The 19,999-nt window shown below is 40.1% G+C and overlaps 1 protein-coding gene across 3 annotated transcripts in view; it reads left to right on the plus strand.

Moving 5' to 3' along the window:
* The window catches only part of RALB (RAS like proto-oncogene B), a 64,884-nt gene extending 49,557 nt beyond the window's left edge, over positions 1-15,327 (plus strand). For 2 of the 3 annotated variants that reach the window (XM_065413170.1, XM_065413169.1), the window contains exons 2-5: positions 1,159-1,307; positions 2,840-3,048; positions 11,802-11,979; positions 14,858-15,327. In XM_065413170.1, coding sequence (XP_065269242.1) covers positions 1,194-1,307; positions 2,840-3,048; positions 11,802-11,979; positions 14,858-14,977 — 621 coding nt within the window. In that variant the 5' untranslated portion in view covers positions 1,159-1,193 and the 3' untranslated portion in view covers positions 14,978-15,327. Of the gene's footprint in view, positions 1-1,158; positions 1,308-2,839; positions 3,049-11,801; positions 11,980-14,610; positions 14,635-14,857 lie in introns of all 3 variants that reach the window. The other variant, XM_065413171.1, reaches the window with a different exon arrangement.
* The last annotated feature ends 4,672 nt before the right edge of the window (positions 15,328-19,999 follow it).

The following is a 19,999-nucleotide window of genomic DNA, read 5'->3' on the forward strand; positions in this document are numbered from 1 at the left end:
TTATCTCTTCTCTCCCCCCTGCCCCCACCTTTGCCCCATGGTAACCTGGCGACATCTGAGTCAGGAGATAGTGGGGCTTAGTTTCTTCCCTTCCTCCGGCTAGTCTGTGATAGAATAGGATTAATTGAAAGAACATCTGTCACAAGTGAAAGTCTTAAACATTCAGTTTGCCCTACACACAGTACTTACTTTGCTTGTAGTTTTGTGTCTGGGGGTAACTTTTTCCATGTTCAAGTATGGAGGTTTGTTACGGGTTTATTTTAGCCAGTCACTTTAGAAAAGGAATGCAAATTGTGATTAGCATTTCCTCCTTCTTGTTTACAAGAGAGACCTGGGAATGAAGAACTAGACTTGCAACATCAAACAAGCAAAGAGATTATCAAAAAGAGACGGCAGAACTACATAAAACCAATAGTGTTATGTCATAACTAATAGAGATGTTCAGTTAAATGTATTTTTCTGTCTTGTCTGCCAAGATTTGCTATTGATCGTTGGCTGCTTTTAATTTGTCTGTAGACAATAACAGCAAAAGTAATCCCATTATTTTTAGGGAGATCTAAGGCATAGCACTACTGTCCGATTATAGGTTTTAAAGAGCAAAACATTGAGAGAGAAATACTTTAGGAAGGTGTTAATAATGTCATCATAATATCTTTATAGTTTATTATAAGCATGATCTTGACCATTCTTCTACCTTTTAGGTGGAAGGGGAAGAGGCAGAAGTCTCCTCTCCACAGAAAATGTCTCCTGTGTAGTCCCTGTCCAGAAGATACGTTTTTTTGATTAAACTCTTTTGAATTGAGACTTTAATCACCACCTCTTGAAAGTTGTTCTTTTCAGACTTTGAGTCTATTTTTCAACAGGCCTATAATACTGGTTCCTATTTCTGACAACACGAACAGTTAAAAAGTATGCTTACAATAAATGGCAATGGGTTATCCTAAATGAAATGTAGTGTGGCAAGAAAACATGCAAAATGGTTCAGCCATACCATGTGCAGACTCTTCCAATGTGATAACTTTTTTTTTTTGATTGCTAGAGGTGTTTAGCAGTGTTTTTGTCTCTGTAACACCAAGGATGCTGTTATATTCCATGTACAGACTTACAAAATATTGTATACTTCATTTATGTGACTACTTCTATCTTTTTTTCCTGCAGCTGTTGGCACTTGACAACTGTAGATAACCAAGACGATGGCTGCCAGCAAGAACAAGAACCAGAGTTCTATGGCCCTGCACAAAGTAATCATGGTTGGCAGTGGAGGTGTGGGCAAATCAGCACTTACACTTCAGTTCATGTATGATGAGGTAAGAAGAGTTAGCACAAATTGCTTGTTAAGCTCCATGAATAATTGACAGTCATTCTGCTGGATTTTCCTTGTGCAATGAGTAAAATTCTTCTAAAGATGTTTGGCACATCAAGAAAGTCTGATGCTGTCTATCCAGGGATTAAATGCAGTTTTCGTAAGTTTTAAAGACAAAGTGCAAAGAGTGCGTTGAATAGGGAATGCAGGCTATTTTAAGCAGCTATTTCAGTCCACCACACTGTCTCAAGTGGTGATGGTGCAGTTAAACTGTGAGGTTTTTTGAGACAAGTTAGGATTCAAGTAGAAGTAAGCGTTCTTCTTCTTACCTATTTTTGAGGCAGATGTTGATGAAGAAACAATACAAAGAAGATTGCAGGCTCCCTTTGTGCTAGTTCTTTAGTACTAATATACTGAGCTCAAGCCTGCTTTCAGGTTGCAGATGGATGTCTTGTAAATCAGTTTGTTCTGTAGCTAATTTTGCAAGGTGTACTCAGGGAAGTCATGTGCATCTGTTAAAAGGCAGGATCACAACTCCAGTGAATATGTGAAAAATGCAATCTATAGTTCTGTTTTAAATAGCCTATGCCCCTACTCTAGGCACTCTGACAACTCTTTGTGATAACAGTCATTACAAGAAAAAAACACACACTAAAATACACCCCACTAAAAAACCCCAAGAGGTATATCGATGGATGGTCTTGGGAGTCTGTCCTAAAGATCAACAGATGTGGACTATTTTGTACCAAGTTAGGGGAGTAAGTTCCAGAATCAAGCTGCTCTCATAGTAAACATTCTGGTGGCAACTCTTTCTCTTTCTCTATGTGTAGTGACCCCGGCTGGAGCACCTCAGACCACAGTTGGTACAAAGATGTGCCTGGAACAGTATGGTTGCCTGGCACTGCGTATCTGAGTCGCTTATGTTTTTGTAGATCGGAACCAATACCATAAACCCCACCTAGAATTCATTCACCATTTAGTGCAGATTACAGAGCACTGATGTACGTACTCATAACAATATGCATCACTTAATAGTTGAGCTGCTGTGTTCTGCACCTGCTTCAGCTTCTGAATTGATTTAAGGTGCATCTCCATGCAGAGGGCACTTCAGCATTCTAACTGTGAGGTGACAAAGACTATAACCGTACCAAGGTCTACATCTGAGAGAGAAGGTCAGAACTTCTTGAGCTATATCAGTTTACACTGGCTGAGCATCTAGCCCTTAGCTTATTCTGGAATAAACTCATAGTTTACCAGTTACCATGTAGCAATGGCTTCTTCTGTTGGCTACATTCTGTTGGTATGCAGACTCTCTCTCATAGTTAAAAATACTAAAGCCATAAAACTGTCATTAAATAGTTGACAATGATTAAAATAAAAAGGCCCTTCGGGAGTATATATACAGCTTACGATGGCCATTAAAAGTGGAGAGGAATGCGCTGAAGCAAATATCCAAAGGGAGGAGTGCCACATCGGAAAGAGTCAGGGGTACTGTAGATTTTATTCTCCCCCCCCCCCCCTTCTTATGTTCCTCAGTTTGTAGAAGACTATGAACCTACGAAGGCTGACAGTTATAGAAAGAAAGTAGTTCTGGATGGGGATGAATTCCAGATAGACATTCTGGATACAGCGGGACAGGAGGATTATGCAGCTATTCGAGACAACTACTTCCGCAGTGGGGAGGGGTTTCTCCTTGTCTTCTCAATAACCGAATATGAATCCTTTACAGCAACAGCAGAGTTAAGGTAAGCACAGTAGTTGGATGGGGGGGGGGAGAATTCAATTCCTCAAGCTGCTTTTTGATATTTTGCGTGTATTTACATAGATCTGAGTAGGTTTGATAACATGAATATGGAATGTTTGTTTGAAGCTCAGTAATGGGTAAAGGAATGAAAGGTAAACTTACGGCTCATGATTTGCATAAACAAAACAGAACGTTGAGTGTAAGACATCAGAAATCTTGTATCTGAGCCAACCCATTTTCCCTATTTAACTTCAGTTTCTATATTAGGACAGTAAGCAACTCTTCACAATTCTTTAATTTTGGTTTGTGTAATTCTCCATTTTCCCCTGCCAAGTAGCTTGAAAATGTTTTTCTTTTGTCTTCGGTACTAGTTCAGTTACTTGGGCAAGTTTTTCACAGCCAGCAGATGGCTTAGTGTTCAGTCTCTATTTGCCACTCTCTTCCCCATTCCCCACATACACACACTACAAAAGAGGTATAACCATCTCTGATGTCAGTTGTATCCCAAAGGCATGCTGCCCAAAGGAAAGCAAAACAGGCCTAGTAGTCTTTGCACATGTCTGTGCATGCAGACATTGTAACAGCTTGCATGAAGTGCCAGTGGCCTTGTCAAGAGGTGCAGACCTGGGTCCCATGCTGGGGTAGGCACGTTCAGATGCAGTGGGGCCTGGCACTTTTTCCACAAACTGTAGTGCTGTAGATTCTGAAGAAGGGGCTTCTCTTGAGGAGTCCATCCAAGGCAAGAGGTCACCCATAGCATCATTCCCAGGAAGGACTCCTCATGCCACTTTCAAGCATTTTTTTCCATTCCTCCTTTCAACAACACTCCTTCAGACTGTAACTCTCTCACCTACATGCACCCATGGTAGCCCTCCTAACTCTTCCCTATCCACTGTCTCTGGTTTTTGGTACCTGGCTCTCCCTTTTCGAACAATCAGCTACTCTTATCCTTCAGTGTTCAAGTCACTGACATCCTATGCATCCCTCTTAGTCTATCTGCCTGTTTTCTTGCCCTCGCTTGCTTGCAAGTCCATTAACAAACAGTGAATTCAAGCAAGTTCCTCTGATCCATGGACCTGCAAAATGTACATACACATTGATACTCTGTACCTCAAAATATATTCACCACTGTGATATGATTGTGATATGTTTTGAACAATGTATGCCTTGAGAGGTGGTATTTAAAAAGTCTTGGTCTATTGAACATTAATTCCTGTTGAATTGTATGTGAAGTAATGAAGTATTACTATATATTTGTTACTGAAATATGTGATAAGTGGGAAATGCCCACAGCCAGCCATTTAGTGGCAACAAAGGAGCAACTAACACTGACAAAACAGATTTACATCAAGATTGGCTAGACAGGTGTTGATGGCCCATTAAGGAGAATCCAACTCTCCCAGTAGCCCTCTGAGACTCCTCAGAGGGCACATACAGAATGGAGGCAGACTAAGCCCTGTGACACAGCAAGGGTCTTTCTAGCAGCTGGAAGAAAGTATAAAAGAGGACAGTGACCTCACCACTTGTCCTCTCTCCTCCCCATCTCAACACCTGGAAGATCAATTGGAAGACAAAAACTTTGAACTAGGGAGATTGGTCCCAGGCTGAGAAGAACATTCAGCCTGTGTATTAACTGTAAACTGCCTGGAACATTCAGTGGGTTGAGAGAAACTGATTGATTGAAATCTTACTCAGTCTGATAAATTGAGGATTTAGATTGCAATTTTATTTTTATTTCTTATGTAACCAACTTTGACCTCTGTGCCTAATCTCTTAAAATCTCTTTCTGTAGTTAATAAACTTATTTTAATGCTTTATCCTTACCAGTGAATTTGTCTAAAGTGCTTGGGGAATCTGCTCAGATTACATAGGCTGGGTGCATGTTCACTATTCTTTGACAAAGTGGCAAACTGCCGTATATACTCGTTCATTAGCCCGTTCATTTATAAGCTGACCCCCCCAAGATGGTTAGGTAAAAATAGCAAAAAACTGTATGACCCTTTCATAAGCCGACCCTATATTTCAGGGGTTGGCAAACTTTGGCTCCTGGCCTGTTAGGGTAAGCCGCTAGCGGGCCTGGACGTTTTGTTTACCTGGAGCGTTCACAGGCCTGGAGCCCCTCAGCTCCCAGTGTCCACGGTTTGCCATTCCCAGCCAATGGGAGCTGTGGGAAGTGGCGTGCCACTTCCTGCAGCTCCCATTGGCTGGGAACGGCGAACCGCGGACACTGATAGCTGAGGGGCTCTATGCCTGCAGACGCTCCAGGTAAACAAAATGACAATGTATTAGATATTCAATTCAATGATTCCATAGAGTTTAAAATCATCAAATTTTGGTGTAGACCCGTTTATAAGCCAGCCCCCGCTGTTTGATGCGTCACCAAAAATATTCGGCTTATGAATGAGTATATACGATAATTAATGAGCTTGCATTGTTCAAGAGAATGTCTTGAGCAGTGCAGGATGGTACATTACTATAGTGCAAGAACATAGAACAGCCATACTGGGTCAGACCAAAGGTCCATCTAGCCCAGTATCCTGTCTTCTGATAGTGGCCAATGCCAGGTGCCCCGGCGGGAATGAACAGAACAGGTAATCATCAAGTGATCCATTCTCTGTTGCCCATTTCCAGCTTCTGGCAAACAGGCTGGGGGGAATTAGCTAGATTCTCCCTGTATATAATTCATGTATGACTTAGAGAGCATTCCAGCTGGGTGTGTGTAGGCCCTCTTTCTACTACATCTGCCTATCCTAGTAACAGATACTCTTCATTGACAGTGTATATGCTACAGTAATGGCACTGTTAATCTTCATTCTGACACCTCATTTTCCTCTGAAAAGTCTCACTGCCTTGATCTAAAGACCTGTTTATAGGCCATTTTGTTTCAGCTAGTGTCCATCATCCCTGAATCACTCATGATCCAAGCATCCAGCCAAAGTAACACTCCACCCCTGGAGTGCAGAGTTGAGATGAGGGCACCCATACCATACCATAGATCTGTGAACTTGCTTGTGTTCCCACCCTGGGATGTGCTGTGCAAGCCCAGAAGATCACATTAAAGAGGAGGCCATGATTATTGAACATGTCCATGGACAGTCTAGTTCAGCTGTTATCAACAGTATTAATGACAACACGGTAGGATTTACCCTTACAGCCTGACAGTTGTGTGCATGAGCCTGAAGACGAGGTCTGGCAGACAAAGATACCAGCTATATTATAGTCTAGGCAATAATTAGTTTCACAGGAGTACTTGAAGAGCCTTCTCTCTCTGGTGTGATAAGGTAAAGGTAGACCCTGTGGTCCTGGTATCCTGGAATTTTTTCAGGCTGGGCTAACTGTACCAACTAAACCAAAGTCACAGAATTCAGAGAAAAGGTAAATTCAAAACCTAATAGGATACTGAGGTTTCTGAAAGCCATGGAAATCTGAGCCCATGAAGGCAACACCGTCTTCTGCCCTTGTTCCTGCTTGGGACTTTGATCTTGGTGTTTAATTCTCTTGCGCCCCTTCCAGCTGAGCCTAGGGAAAGGATTATGTTGCATTTTTTTTATTACAGAATTTGTTTTTCATCACAAAATGATGGGCCAGAAGGAGGCTTGGGGATAGAATTAAGGGTAAAAACAGGGCTGGAGATGACAGACAAGACATTCTATCAAATGTTATCGGGAGACCCATTGACTTCAATAGGAGTCGGATCAGGCAAATTATGAACTTAGCTAATGGTAGTGTTTAATTGGGCTGGTAACTGAAAGATTCTGATAACCCCCATATTTTCAAATTGAGGGAGTTTTCCCCTTTCACCATTGGAAAGAAGGATTACCTACCCATCTCATTGGCCAAAACACAGAACAAATTTAAATCTTATGCTAACAACCACTTAACTTCTTTAATCTTTTGAGTTTTTGCAAATTGTATAGAAAAGCCCTGACATGACAAAATTCATGTAAATGATTATTAGATTTTCTGTAATCAGATTCTTTATCACAGCTATTTCAAGTCAGGCTAGAAATCCTGCTGATATTCAGATTTTGATAGTTAATTTGTATATTTGCTGTTTTGTCATTTTACCTGCCTGTGTGACTCTCAAAAGCTTAACAGTTAGTATCTTGTGATTCTAATAGCTGGTTGTGTTCAAGTGCATAATTTTTCAGTTTTGTATAACATTGTGCACTTGAAGTGACCCTAATTGAAGCATCTGTTAAATACAATCAGCTATTAATGGGAAATAAACTGCAAGCAGCTACTTGTACTAGCTTCTCTGCCTAATCTTGATAGATTGGATATTGTATTAATTTGATTGCATGAAAAAACACGTTTGTGTGTGTTTATTATATATTGTTTCATCACATAAGGAAATGATATGAAAAATGAGCTAAAAAGAACTATACACTTCATTTCTTAGAAGAATAAAGAGACTGCAAGTTGACGCCAGCATATGCTTCTAACACAAGATTTCCTAGTTTTGGCAGGAATTCGTAACAAACTAGTTTCCTGGATGTTTACACAATATCTTTGAAAATTATGCAGCTTGCTATTGTCTTAAGCTCTTCTTTTTATTAATTAAAAAGGTTAGATTTTTCTTAAAGTAAATCAGCTTGAAGTGGTAACAAAAGATGCCTTCAGATATCGAACTGTAACCTCCCATACATATTTCATTGGGCCTTAAAGTGCTCTAGTCAGTCTTTTAGTAGAAGCAAACATACTTCCTTGTGACGGAAGGGATAGCTGTGTGGTTAGGTCCCAGGTCCTTGAGCCAGGGAGCAGGGTTTTGCTTTGTCACAATGTGACCTTCCACAAATCCGTGAACTCCCCCACCCCCTCTGTTTTCCCTTCTGTAAAATGGGGATACTACCCAATTCAGAGGGAGACTTACTTATTTATAAAGCCTTCTGAGATTCACCAGTGGAAGGTGCTATAGAAATGTAAAATGGTATTTTTTTTATATAAAGTTTAGTTTATTCTTCTATTTGTGTAGGATGGAAAAATAAAAATATACATTAGATGTCTGACAGATCTTACTAATCCTAGCACAATTTTTCTGTTTAGCACTTGTCTATACAAAGACAGTGCATGGCAAGCCGGGGTGTAAATCTAGAGCGCTCTAGTCTGCTGTGCATTGAGTTGCTGTGTGGACGAGCCCTTAGATTTATCAACCAAATGAGTATAAATATATTGTACAAGACTTTTTTTGTTTCAAAAGCCATTTGTACTCCACTATAGAAGCTCTCCTTTATTGGAGTCGGAGGAAGTGACAGATATGGTGGTCAGCTACACACAGCAAAATGTAACCTTTTCCAAGTGCTGCTTCCTATGCGTATCCCGCATGCAACTGAGCCTGGAAATCCTTGCAACTAGTGTCCATTGGTCCACTCCTGTGCTCTGGATCTCCTTGTGCTCACTACCGAGCGTATATAAGGAGGTGCGGGCTGACTGCCTCTCCAATTGCTTCTTGCCACTGCATGTGCTGAGTCGGAATCCTCTGTGTCCGGAGTTATCCCTGCATTGTCTTCATCTCTGTAAATATAATTGTATATAGTTTTAGTTTTTCATAGTGTTTTTATAGCATCTGCAGAGTTAGCTTAGTTTCTCCTCCCCAGGGATCATCTCTGTCCCCACTTTCAGGAAAAGGACTTTTCCTAGAATCTCAGGATTTAAACACTGCATCTCCTGTCCTCACTCCTTCTCAGTCAGCAATGACACCAGTGCTGCCTTTACTGCCTTGGGGAGGCGCATATCCCTGCCAAGTGCAGGATTTGTCACTCCTCCTCACCCCAGACCCAAGAGGGATGAGGGTTCTGACTGAGAGAATACCTCATGGAGAAAGCCGGGAGATCCTCCTGTATACTGGCAGCAAACCTCTAGCAGCGTGTCTGTGAGCACAAGCTCTGCAGCAGAGGCTAGAGGAGACAAAGACCCATTACCTCTAGCTTCTCTTGAGAGTAAGGAACACTCTTAGACACACAAACTGATTCCCCTTTAAGTCTGCTTCCAAGAGAAGGTTTCCCTCTCTAACGCCATCCAAGTTGGGTGAGTCTTCACATACAGGCCCCAAGGACTTAGGTCTACCTAAGCCTACCAACCACAAAAAGAAAGCAGGGAGCATGTAGGAGCAAAGCTCCAACAGTTCCAGCCCCCATACTGACACCAGTGCCAACCGGGATTTCTGCCAAAGCGAAGGATCAGCATCCACCATTGACAGCCAAAAGTTCCAGGAAGGACTCTCTCTAATGATACCGGCCAGGCCCCATAAGGATCTGCCAACTACTAAGTTATTGTGGCACAGAATCTGGCATAACCAGTAACCGGGACCCCTCATAATCTGGGACAGGCTGAGACATATACTACCCCAAGGGGATATCATCTTCTTCCCAGACCCACAATCTCCTTCACTTTCAGACCCAGTTCTTCTGAGGAACGTTCTAACCCCAGAAGAGGATACTACTGGAAGGAGGAGGATGTTATCTCACCCACCCTTCTCTCTCTAATGTTCGGATAATGTACATAACCTGACTGTCTTCTATATAAATAAACAAGGCGGGGGCAAGGCTCCTCCCACTGTGCATAGAGGTGGTCAACTTATGGAATTGGTGTATCCAAAATCACTGTAACGTACCTACCTGGTGCTCAGACACTTTTTCACCAATCATGAGTGGGATTTACACCATGCAGTGCCGGGCAGCATTTTCCCCTCAGTGGGGAACACCATCTTGGGAGCTATTCACCTCACAGAAAAACAAGAAGCTCAATGTACATTGTACCAGAGCAGTTCAAGGTCTGGACTCCAGGCGCGATGCCCTTCTCCTGTCCTGGACAGGCTACATGAGATACACCTTCCCTCCAATCCCACTATTACCCCAGATTCTCTAGAAGATTTGTCACAACAAAACACAAGTCATTCTCATCTGACCCAATTAGCCCAGACAATTCTGGTTTCTGGACCCTGCTACAAATTTCAACCCAGCAACCTGTCAGCATTCAGTCCTTCCCAGACCTGCTAATTCAGGAGACTGGCAGGATCAGACATCCCAACCTGGATTCACTTCACCTCATGCTTTGGTATTTGGATGGGTGTCAGACCTAGAGCGTTCATGTTCAGAGGCCATTCAAACTATTCTTAATCACAGCAGGAAAGATTCTACCAGAAAATGTTAACTAGTCAAATTGAGGCATTTCTCTACCAGGGCGCCTCAGTTATCAGGACCAACAGGTATTCCTGCTGCCTTAGACTTACCTCCTCACTCTCACTCGGGTCTTTCTAGTAGCTCTCTACAGGTCCACCTAGCAGCAATCAGTGTTCCACCTTCTGGTGGGTAGCTATTCTGTTGTTCACCCAGTAATAACCAGTTTTGTAAGTGGTCTGACTAGGACCTTCCCACTAGTAGCGAAGCCAACGCCCCAGTGAGACCTTAATCCTCATACTGGCCACCTTTTGAACCATTCGCCATGTGCTCAATGTCTCATTTATCCATGAAGGCCGTCTTCCTGGTTGCCATTATGTTTGCCAGGAAGGTGGGTGAAGGAAAAGCCTTTGTGGCAGACTCACCATATGCTACATTTCATAAAGAGACGGTACCCCTTCACTCCACCCAAAGTTCATCGCAAAGGTATCTTCCAAGTTCCACATAAGCCAATCAGTTCACTTACTGTGCACTTATTCACTCCAGGTTCTTTTCAGAGCCTCCTGCCTCCATCCAGCAAGAAGAGGAAACTTCACTCTGTCGATGTCAGATGAGCATTGCCATTCTACCTGCAAAGGATGAAACCATTTAGAAAATCTCCTAGACTATTTGTCGCTATAGTAGAGCAAGCATGGGGACAAACGATATGTGCTCAGGCTCTCTAAGTGGATTCCTAGCTATATCCTCCTTTGCTATCCGTTAGTGTATTTCCCTCCCCCGGATGGGGTGAGGGCTCATTCTGCTAGAGCACTGGCAACCTCAGTAGCATCTCTTCAGGAAGTACCTGTGCTGGACACTTGTAAGATAGCAACCTGGAGCACTATCTGTACTTTCATGAAGCCCTATGCTTTAGTCCAAGTCTCTTCTGTCAGCACAGCCTTTGGAATTGCAGTGTTAGATCTGTACCACCTGCATCCTTCCTCCCCCCCCCTCCATTTGATCACTGCTTGACATTCACCCATATGTGAATGCACACCAGGATTAGAACTCAGAGTAGGAATGGAGGTTATTTAGCTGCAACTGGAGATTCTTTGAGATGTGTGGTCTGAATCTGAATTCTACTACCCAACCACCTTCCCCTCTGGTTTTCCTCATGACTGGATTTGCGGTAGAGAAGTGGTCAGTCTGCATCTCCCCTTACATTCTCGGTACTGAGCACAAGGAGATCCAGGGCACAGGCACGGACAAACAGACAATACTTGCAAGAATTTCCAGTCTCAGTCACGTAGTCCACATGCATATCCCGCCTATGAAATACACATTGGGATCACACATCTGAAAGAAATTCCAGTTACAAATAAGTAACCTCCATTTTCTGTAACTTACAATTTGGGTTCCTATATTCCTTGGGCAATATTGGCTCTGAGCTTGCAATGTTACCACTCTAAATTTGGAATCCTTTACCCATTAGTGATGGCATGAGGCCATCCTGAAATGGCTTTTTAGAAGTACAATACGATACTCCTTGGCACAGTGTGAAGAAGGCTGCTTGCTTATTCCTGGTGTCAAGTGTTTTATTTTTGATGCTCTCAGGAAGCTAACTCAGCTGTTCTGTTTTTAATATCTGATGAATTAGGGAACAGATCCTGCGTGTGAAGGCTGAAGAGGACAAAATCCCTTTGCTTGTGGTGGGAAATAAATCTGATCTGGAGGAGCGGAGGCAGGTGCCTGTAGAGGAGGCCAGAAGTAAAGCAGAGGAGTGGGGTGTGCAGTATGTAGAAACTTCTGCCAAAACTAGAGCAAATGTAGATAAGGTAAGGCAACTAGCTTAAATTTTTACTGCAGTAGAATCTGTCATTCAGTACTGAGAATGACTGACTAATTCTTACTACTTTCTGGGACAGGCACAATTCATGGTTGGGTTTTTGTTCCTCTTACAATAGTCTACACTTGTAACGTTTGAATGTTTCAGTTAATGAATATCTTGCAAATTAAAGCGAACATTTGGTTTTTGTTGCCGTCTATGTAACATGTCAAGAAAATCCCATTAATTTACTTTATTATAGATACAAGTGTGGTGAGTCCTTGTACAATGGCAAACTTTCAGATGATGGTTTGAAGTATAGTAGATTTATTAGCTCTGAGAATTCACTGAAGTGCAGGGTTTGATTTAAATTATAGCTTGAAATGCTTAGTAGTGATATATATTAACTGTAGTTCAGCCCATCATAAAATGAGGATAATTAAAATGAGGATAATTTCAGCACTTCTGAATTTTGGTTCTTCCCTCTTTTGTCTCCTCAATTCACATGTGGTGCAGCTGATATTTTGTTAAATATCTGCCAAAACACTGACTAACTCTGTTCTTTGCTTTCTGATTATTGAGATTATCTTCAGTTTCTGAAAAACGGATATACATTTTTTACTTCATACCTATCCTGTAACGTGATTCCCCACACCCTCCATACCTGCCTTTCCGAAAACTCAGTATTCTCCAGCTTGATGTCACTTGTAGTGTTTTTGGATTGAAATTGCTTTTTAATTTCTGAACAGATGGATTCTCATAACCCTTCTAGCAAGTGAACATACATATGTGCTTCCTGAAGTGTCTTGGATATCGGGATTCTCTTCCTTTTTCTGTGGGGAATATGAAAATGCGCATCCCCTTACACATCCACAGAAGATGACTTGCAATGTTGGGAGAAGTTTGAACAAATATAATAAAGGACCCTTAGTGGATCCATAGTGTTTGAATTTTAGTTGAATTGCTTACAATCTACAGTCTGAAAACAAATCTTCTATGGCTCTTCTTCTAGGGGTGAACGTTTTGAAGCTTAACTGTACCTGAGGGCTGGTTTTGACTTTTATGTTCAGTAAACTGCTTCCTGTTCAGTCTGTTAGAAAGTCCATATAAATCATGAGGCATATTCACTGTGGCAGCATCTGTACTATAGCTTTTTAGACTAAATTAACATTCCCATCCAAATACATATACACTCGCTAGGTAATGTTTTCAGATTTCTTGATGAGCAAGCTAAAATAATCCATATCTTCCTAGTTTGGCTTAACAATGGTCTAGTTATCAAGGTGGCAGCACAGTTAGGCAGCACAGTTAGAGTTAGAGCAAGGGTTATGAGAAGGCAAGCCAAGAAATCTGGATTCTAAGACCAGCTCTGACTTGCAGCATGACTTGTGTGTTTCAGTTTTCTAATCTGGAAAATGAGAGTTAATATCGCAGATTTTAAGCGGTTTGGGTCAGACACTCGTCTGTGTTTGGAAAGTGCCTAGCACACTGTACTTGCCTTGTAAATTCACCCTGGATCTTAATTTTTAAGTCTTAACTTTCTCCAAACATGTTATTGATATCTTTCGGCATCTGTATAGTCTGAAAATAGGCATGTGTTGGCCATGTTACTTGTTACTACACTCTGTCTAGACGGAAAATGACATCTGTGCAGACAACCCAAATCTAATCCCTCCCAAATCCATTCAAATTAGGGGCACTCCTGCAGCAGCAGTGGCTTAAATCTAAACAGTTTTATATTTGCCACATAAAGAACATCTTTGAAATGTGTCCTTGGCAACACATGTGCAGGTTAGGAATCGCTAGGTCTTATTTTACATCTCCTCGTCTGGAGCAGTGTGAAGCATTTTCTTCTTCTTTTAGGGAAGACCTTGTACTTGTGCTTTCCAGATGCAGTATCTGAAGGCCTCGTTTTTGCTATGTCTCAATTACTTTGTTCCTTGTCTATTAAATCCAATAAAATATCTACTTCTTGGAAGTACAAGACCTACCTGTCACACAAATCTTAACTCTTAAGGATTATTCCAGTAGACTTCTATAATCCTGAGAATTCCATTTTCCTAGCCATAAGTGGTAGACTAGTCATAGACCAGCTTTTAACAGTTCAGCTGGTAATTTTGTCCATCTAAACATTGAAATTGAGTAAAATTACACTTTGTTAAAAAGCATATTCTTGTGTGTCTAGAATTTTTTGTACACAGTGGAGATAAAAACCCAAGTTTGACTCTGGCAATCTTTTAAAATGTTGTTTTTTCCCTTCTGTGTTCTGATTATAGTTGAGGAAGGATGTTTTTTTCCAGATACCATATGGGCTTAGCCTTAGGGGTTGGGAGAAGTGGATTCTACTTGACATGTGACCTTTGTTTATTCACTTAAATTCTCTGCACCTAAGTTCTTCATTCCATAAAATAAGGTTAATATTTCCTGGTGATGTTGTATTAATTCATTAATGTGTTGAAGGTGCTATACCAAGGCTTTTATTGTCTCCTGGTTTCATTTTTCATGAGTTAATTGTAAATGTTCTCCTATGATTAGTATAAATCTCATAGATCCCTATAAAAACCCTGCATGCCACTGCATATTGCTTTGCTACAATTAATAGTGATACTCATTAAAAAAGGCTTTTATCATTTTGAAACAGGCTGCCGAATGACTTAGTAGCTAGGTAAGTCCTTCTCCCTTCCCCTGATTCATTTACTGCATAAACACAGGTGTTGAATTTGTAGCATTGGGATCTATGTTTAGACGACTCATTTTTATTTTGTTAGGTGCTTTGTTCTTGTGTTACATTTTTGTTTGCCAAATACTCTAGTTTATACATCAATATACCAATTTATTTTCTGCTGGCAGAACTGTTGTTTTAATCTCCCATATGTTTAACTTTCCAGGTATTCTTTGATCTAATGAGGGAAATCAGAGCAAAGAAAATGTCAGAAAACAAAGACAAGAATGGGAAGAAAAGTGGCAAGAACAAGAAAAGTTTTAAAGAAAGATGTTGTTTACTGTGATCCTTAGGACCTGTAAATATCTACAGATGGAATGAATAAGACTTACTACTAAGGATATAGGGCTGGATTCATGAAAGGAAATTTGTATTGATTCCCTTATGATATTTGTATTCACTTATCGCCTTTTTAAAATGAAAAAATGTAATTTGTGAACCATTAGTCAACCGAAATATGAGCCCATGTACACTGAAATGGACTCACCTTGCCAGCAACTTTCAAAGCTAGAATTTTACCAGCAAATATGGTTCTTTGGGCATTTTATTTCTGTCTGATTGCAGGAAATAATCTCATGTCAATTTCAAAGTAGTGGCTTCTTGCTGTCTTCTCAAATCTGATCTCCCCCACCCACCCAAAAAAACCCCAAAAAAACACACAAACAAAACACACACACACACCTGTATTGGCCTCACCAAACATCTCGGTTGTCTTTTAAGTTCAACCACATTTTTCAGTGTCTGTGCACTCACTGACTTTAAGTCATTTTTGTATTAATAATAATTCTAGACAAACCAATATCTGGCAAAAACTTTGAGGTTTTCATAGTCTTTAAGTGACTGTTGATATTTTCTCAGACTGTTAGAAGTCTACTTAGATGCCAACATTTGAAGATTTTGGAGTTGTTACTCAAAAGCAAATTAGCTGTGTCTGTTCTATTATTAGTCAACGCAGTATTCATGAATCAAGCCTACTGACTGAAATCGGACTTTGTTTGGTAATGCAATATTTAGTATTTAAATACTGGTTAGTTGTATTCCCAATTGGCTTGTTTCCTCTTCTTTTTTTTTCTTTTTTTTAAAAGCAAAAAACAATTATTTTTTGGGTGGGGAACTGACCTACAACAATACTGTTTATTTTTTTTAGAAAGGAAACAAATTGGCACTGATTAAAAAAAAAAACCACAAAATTTGTATTATTCTGTATTGAGTCTAGACTCATACAGCTGCTTCTATTTCATCTGCTCTTCACTCCCCTTCCTCAAAATCATTATCTTAACTGTTTAAAGTGCAGATTGTCTATTTTGTAATACATGTATTCATGCCATGGAGATGTGAAAACTGCATCTCTGCTTTCCATTTTGTTTAAGATAAACTTTTTTTTCTTTTTGAGAAAGGACATAGGCCACTGATCGCAAAACTATGCGAGTGGAACCAGTGTGAGGCTTTTGTGCTACCTCGCAACTTGACACAGTTACTTGGCTAGTAAGTAAGTTGCTAAATGTCAGAAACAAAGCTGAACTGAAGTTAGGCAACTGTCATTATGGCTATTTGCTGTTAATTTTTACTGTACTATTCTTCTGCACATTTATTTAAAATAGGAGACTTTTTTTGCTGAGTTTTGCTGTCAAAGCTGCAGTTGAACTTACAGTCCTGAACGATCAGCTACATTCAAATAGAAATGGGGAAAATATATGGGAAACATCAGTATTTAGCAGTTCTTGTCTCTGTGTCAGATGTATTTCACTTAAATACCTTTTTCAACTTAATGGTGTCAATCAAGTACCGTTGCCAAAAATATGTATTTCCATCTTGTTGCTGTAGCAGAGATTGTCAACCTTTATAATTATCCTGCTTCTGGAATACATTTTGTATAGTTTCCCAATGAATCATAGAAAAACTCCCTTTTGAATTTTAAAAAAGTAGACAAATATATTATCTGAAAACTAATCATTTTTCAACTTGTCATCTGATTTGTGACTTCAAATACAGCTACAATGAGAAAGGAATAAGATGTAGAAAGGAGCAGTGTAGTGAAGGGTGTTTAAGCGCTAAACAAACTAGTATTGTTAGCTCAATCTTTAAATGGGTGGGAGCAGTGCAGAGGCAGGAAGGGCTTAATTCAAAATTTAATCAAGTATCTAGGCTTGGCAGAATTTTTTTATAATTTTGACAAATCAATTATTCTTAAGCATTGTTTTTTATTTTTATCGATTTTAAATTTTTGCAGTTTATGGGGAGGGGGTCAGGCACTAGCAGTTTAGTGACACTGATTCAAAAAAAGTTAGTTTTTTTAACCAGACGACACAAATTGTCAACATCACGTTAAAATTTACAAAATAAATCCTTATGTCACATTCTAATAAGTTCTGAAGCAGCATTTTTCTTTGTCTGCCTCTCTGTAAATGTTGATGATCATCAATGGAAATATTTTTTCATTTGTTTGTGCTTGTGTCGGGACATCAACATTTACTAATAAAAATCGAATTCTTCCAAGCCTGAACATAAGAATGTTTCGGTAATCCTAGATATTAGTTATCAAATGTGCTAGATTGCTGCTCTACTGCATTCCACTTAGAGATTTGAAAAGGAAAACAAAGTTCAGTATGCAGTGGATCTTAGGAGGCTGAGGTCCTGCATGGACTTCTGAGTTTCCTATCCCATTAATTCATTGTCTTCCACATCTTGATTTTACTTCTTGTCAAACGACATATCGGAGTGGGAGAATCATGTATTAAATCAAGGTTGCTGTAATCCGTTTTATTGTCAGGTTAAATTCATATATATTTTTTAGGCTGACCATTTTTTCTAGCCATAAAAGTTTGAAAATGTTAGCCTTTAGAATGGGACAGTAAGGGTAGAATGGCATTACAAAGCGAGCTTGATTATAGAGCATAGAAACATGAAAATGTAGGAGCCATTTGGCTCTTAAAAAACAACCACCTTGTTTACCGATATTTTATCTAAACCCTGTGCAAGAGCACTGGGTGCAGTTAGATATTACATAACTAAAGGGATGCAGTTGGGTGAGATGTTTATAACATTTCTTTATAGTGTCACTCAGTGCGTTAATGCTTAAACTTTTCATTTTTAATAGTCTGACTTTTTCATTGACTATCCACTCTTTGCATTTCTTGATCTGAAAAATGGATATAGGCTAGTCCAGTTTTACTTCTGTTTATAGTCTCTCCATACAAGTCCCTTTCCAGTTTTCATGGGTAAGCACAATGCTTCTGTGTTTGTACTGAAAATATAGCAGGTAAATCTTCATTCTTGGAATAAACTGTTCTCACTGGAGTTTTAGAAAGATTGATGCGAACACTGGTATTGGTAAGCTGTTTAAGTAACTTATGTATTTTTGGTCCAAATCTCTCTTCCTAACCTCACTTTAAAATCTTAGCTGTACTTAGACTTATAAGAATGTATCATGCTGACCTCTGGTTTTCTTGAATAGCATTGAGAGTAAAACAAGCGCATAAAATATGCCTAATCAAGGTTTACTGGAGTGTAAGATTTAATTAAAAAGTGATTTAAGTTGTTCACAAAACAGAGTGCACTGGGCAAGGGTCTGAAACAGGAAGCTCACTTAGAACTGATGTAGAAACGAGTATGTATGTTGAGCTAATACCCAAAGATCCCATTAATCTTTTTAGAAATTTTGCAGTATTTGATAGGAGAGACTTTTAAAAACAAAAAAGATGAATTGTTATTGCACAAGTCATACCTGTGTGTGTTGTAATCCCCCATCAGACTCACTGGGGAGAGTAGCAGCACTTATTCTTAACGTAGAATGAGGACAGTGCACTCCAGGTGACTTTCAACAGTAGTAAGAAATTATTGTCCTTTTGAGTTAGACTTGCTTGTGAGGAAGATGCTTAGCAGTTTTATGTTCTTTACTCACTACTCATTAACGCTTTTTTCTAAACATCACAGCATTTGCATCAGTGGGGCAGAAGGCTTGAGAGCACATTCGGTTAGAGCTTTCAATGTGTTCTCTCTTTTCCAAAACCAAAAAGTAACTTAAGAACTTGACACGGCAGCTTTTCCGTTTTACCTTTCAGTTATGACAAATGCAGAAAAGAGAACTTTCGTGGAAGTCTTTTCTCAGTTCAGTGGCTGTGAACAAGGTAGCTACCTTGGTTCAAACAAAATTTCATAAGTGAGCAACATTTCTCTTCAGAAATACTTGTGTGAAGAACTACTAGTCTGATTTTAATATACCAGCCAGGCAATAAACTGTACCCCTGGCCTGGAAGTTGCGTGGAGGTGATGCATTCAACCCCTTGTCTTGGGAAGTGCCTTACACTTCAGCTGTTCTCTGCAAGCAGAGGGAGTACCAGAGTGGCCTCAACTTTTTTCCTTTTCTGTTTGGCTGGAGGTACATTGACTCAACAGGGGATTGTTGAGACTGCAGTAGTAATTTAGGGGTGGAGGAAAGAAATATGGCTTCTTGTCATGGGGCTTTAAGAAGAGGCTGAAGGAAACTAATTTCTGAACTGTTCCTAGTCTAGATGGGCAATCATAATTCAAGTGGGGAAAGTGAAGCGAACTTGGTAGGCTAGCAAACAAGTGTATCCTCCTACCTGTGTGAATTAAAGCAATTGAAGGTTATACACCTGCAGGTTTTGAAGGTCAGGTTTAAGCAGGGTTGGGATCACAGAAAAAACTCCCATCAGATTAGAATGGCAGAGCTTTCCAGTGATTATCTGCTCTCCTTAAAATATGGATGCATAGAACAAGTATTTATGAAATCGATAGGAGCCTGATAGTCAAGCAGGACTAGAATGCCAGAAGAACTTGAGTATATTACTATTGGAAAATGTGATTTAAATATTAAAATGGGGGGGGGGGGGAAGGGCGCGTAACTCAATGGCATGTGAATGGGAAATACACAATCTTTCCTTTGCTGGCAGTCCCAATACAGTCCACTTCAATAGAGAACGTGGTTACACTCTGAAGGCTGTCTACCATGTCAGAGGTTTCATTTCTAGTCTGTGTAGACAGTTATCCACGAGGCAACCCACCAGCATCCTTGGATCCTGTCTCTGAAAGGTGCCAAGAATTAAATGTGTATGGAAACTGACCTGACCCCTCATCCTTGGAAGGAGTCTCTCCAGGTCAGGTTGAGATACATTGATAAGACAGTGTGGAGAGAAGCTTTCACTGTTGCTATCCATTACATACTTGTTCTGTGGATGGATGTATATCAGATATGTTAATCCAACATATGACAGAGCCCTGGATAAATTCACATGGGGTTTGTTTGAGTCTGTGCGAAGAAGCACATCTATGTATTTACTGGGCATTA

Source organism: Emys orbicularis, chromosome 11, assembly GCF_028017835.1.
Source record: "Emys orbicularis isolate rEmyOrb1 chromosome 11, rEmyOrb1.hap1, whole genome shotgun sequence".
NCBI lineage: Eukaryota > Metazoa > Chordata > Testudines > Emydidae > Emys > Emys orbicularis.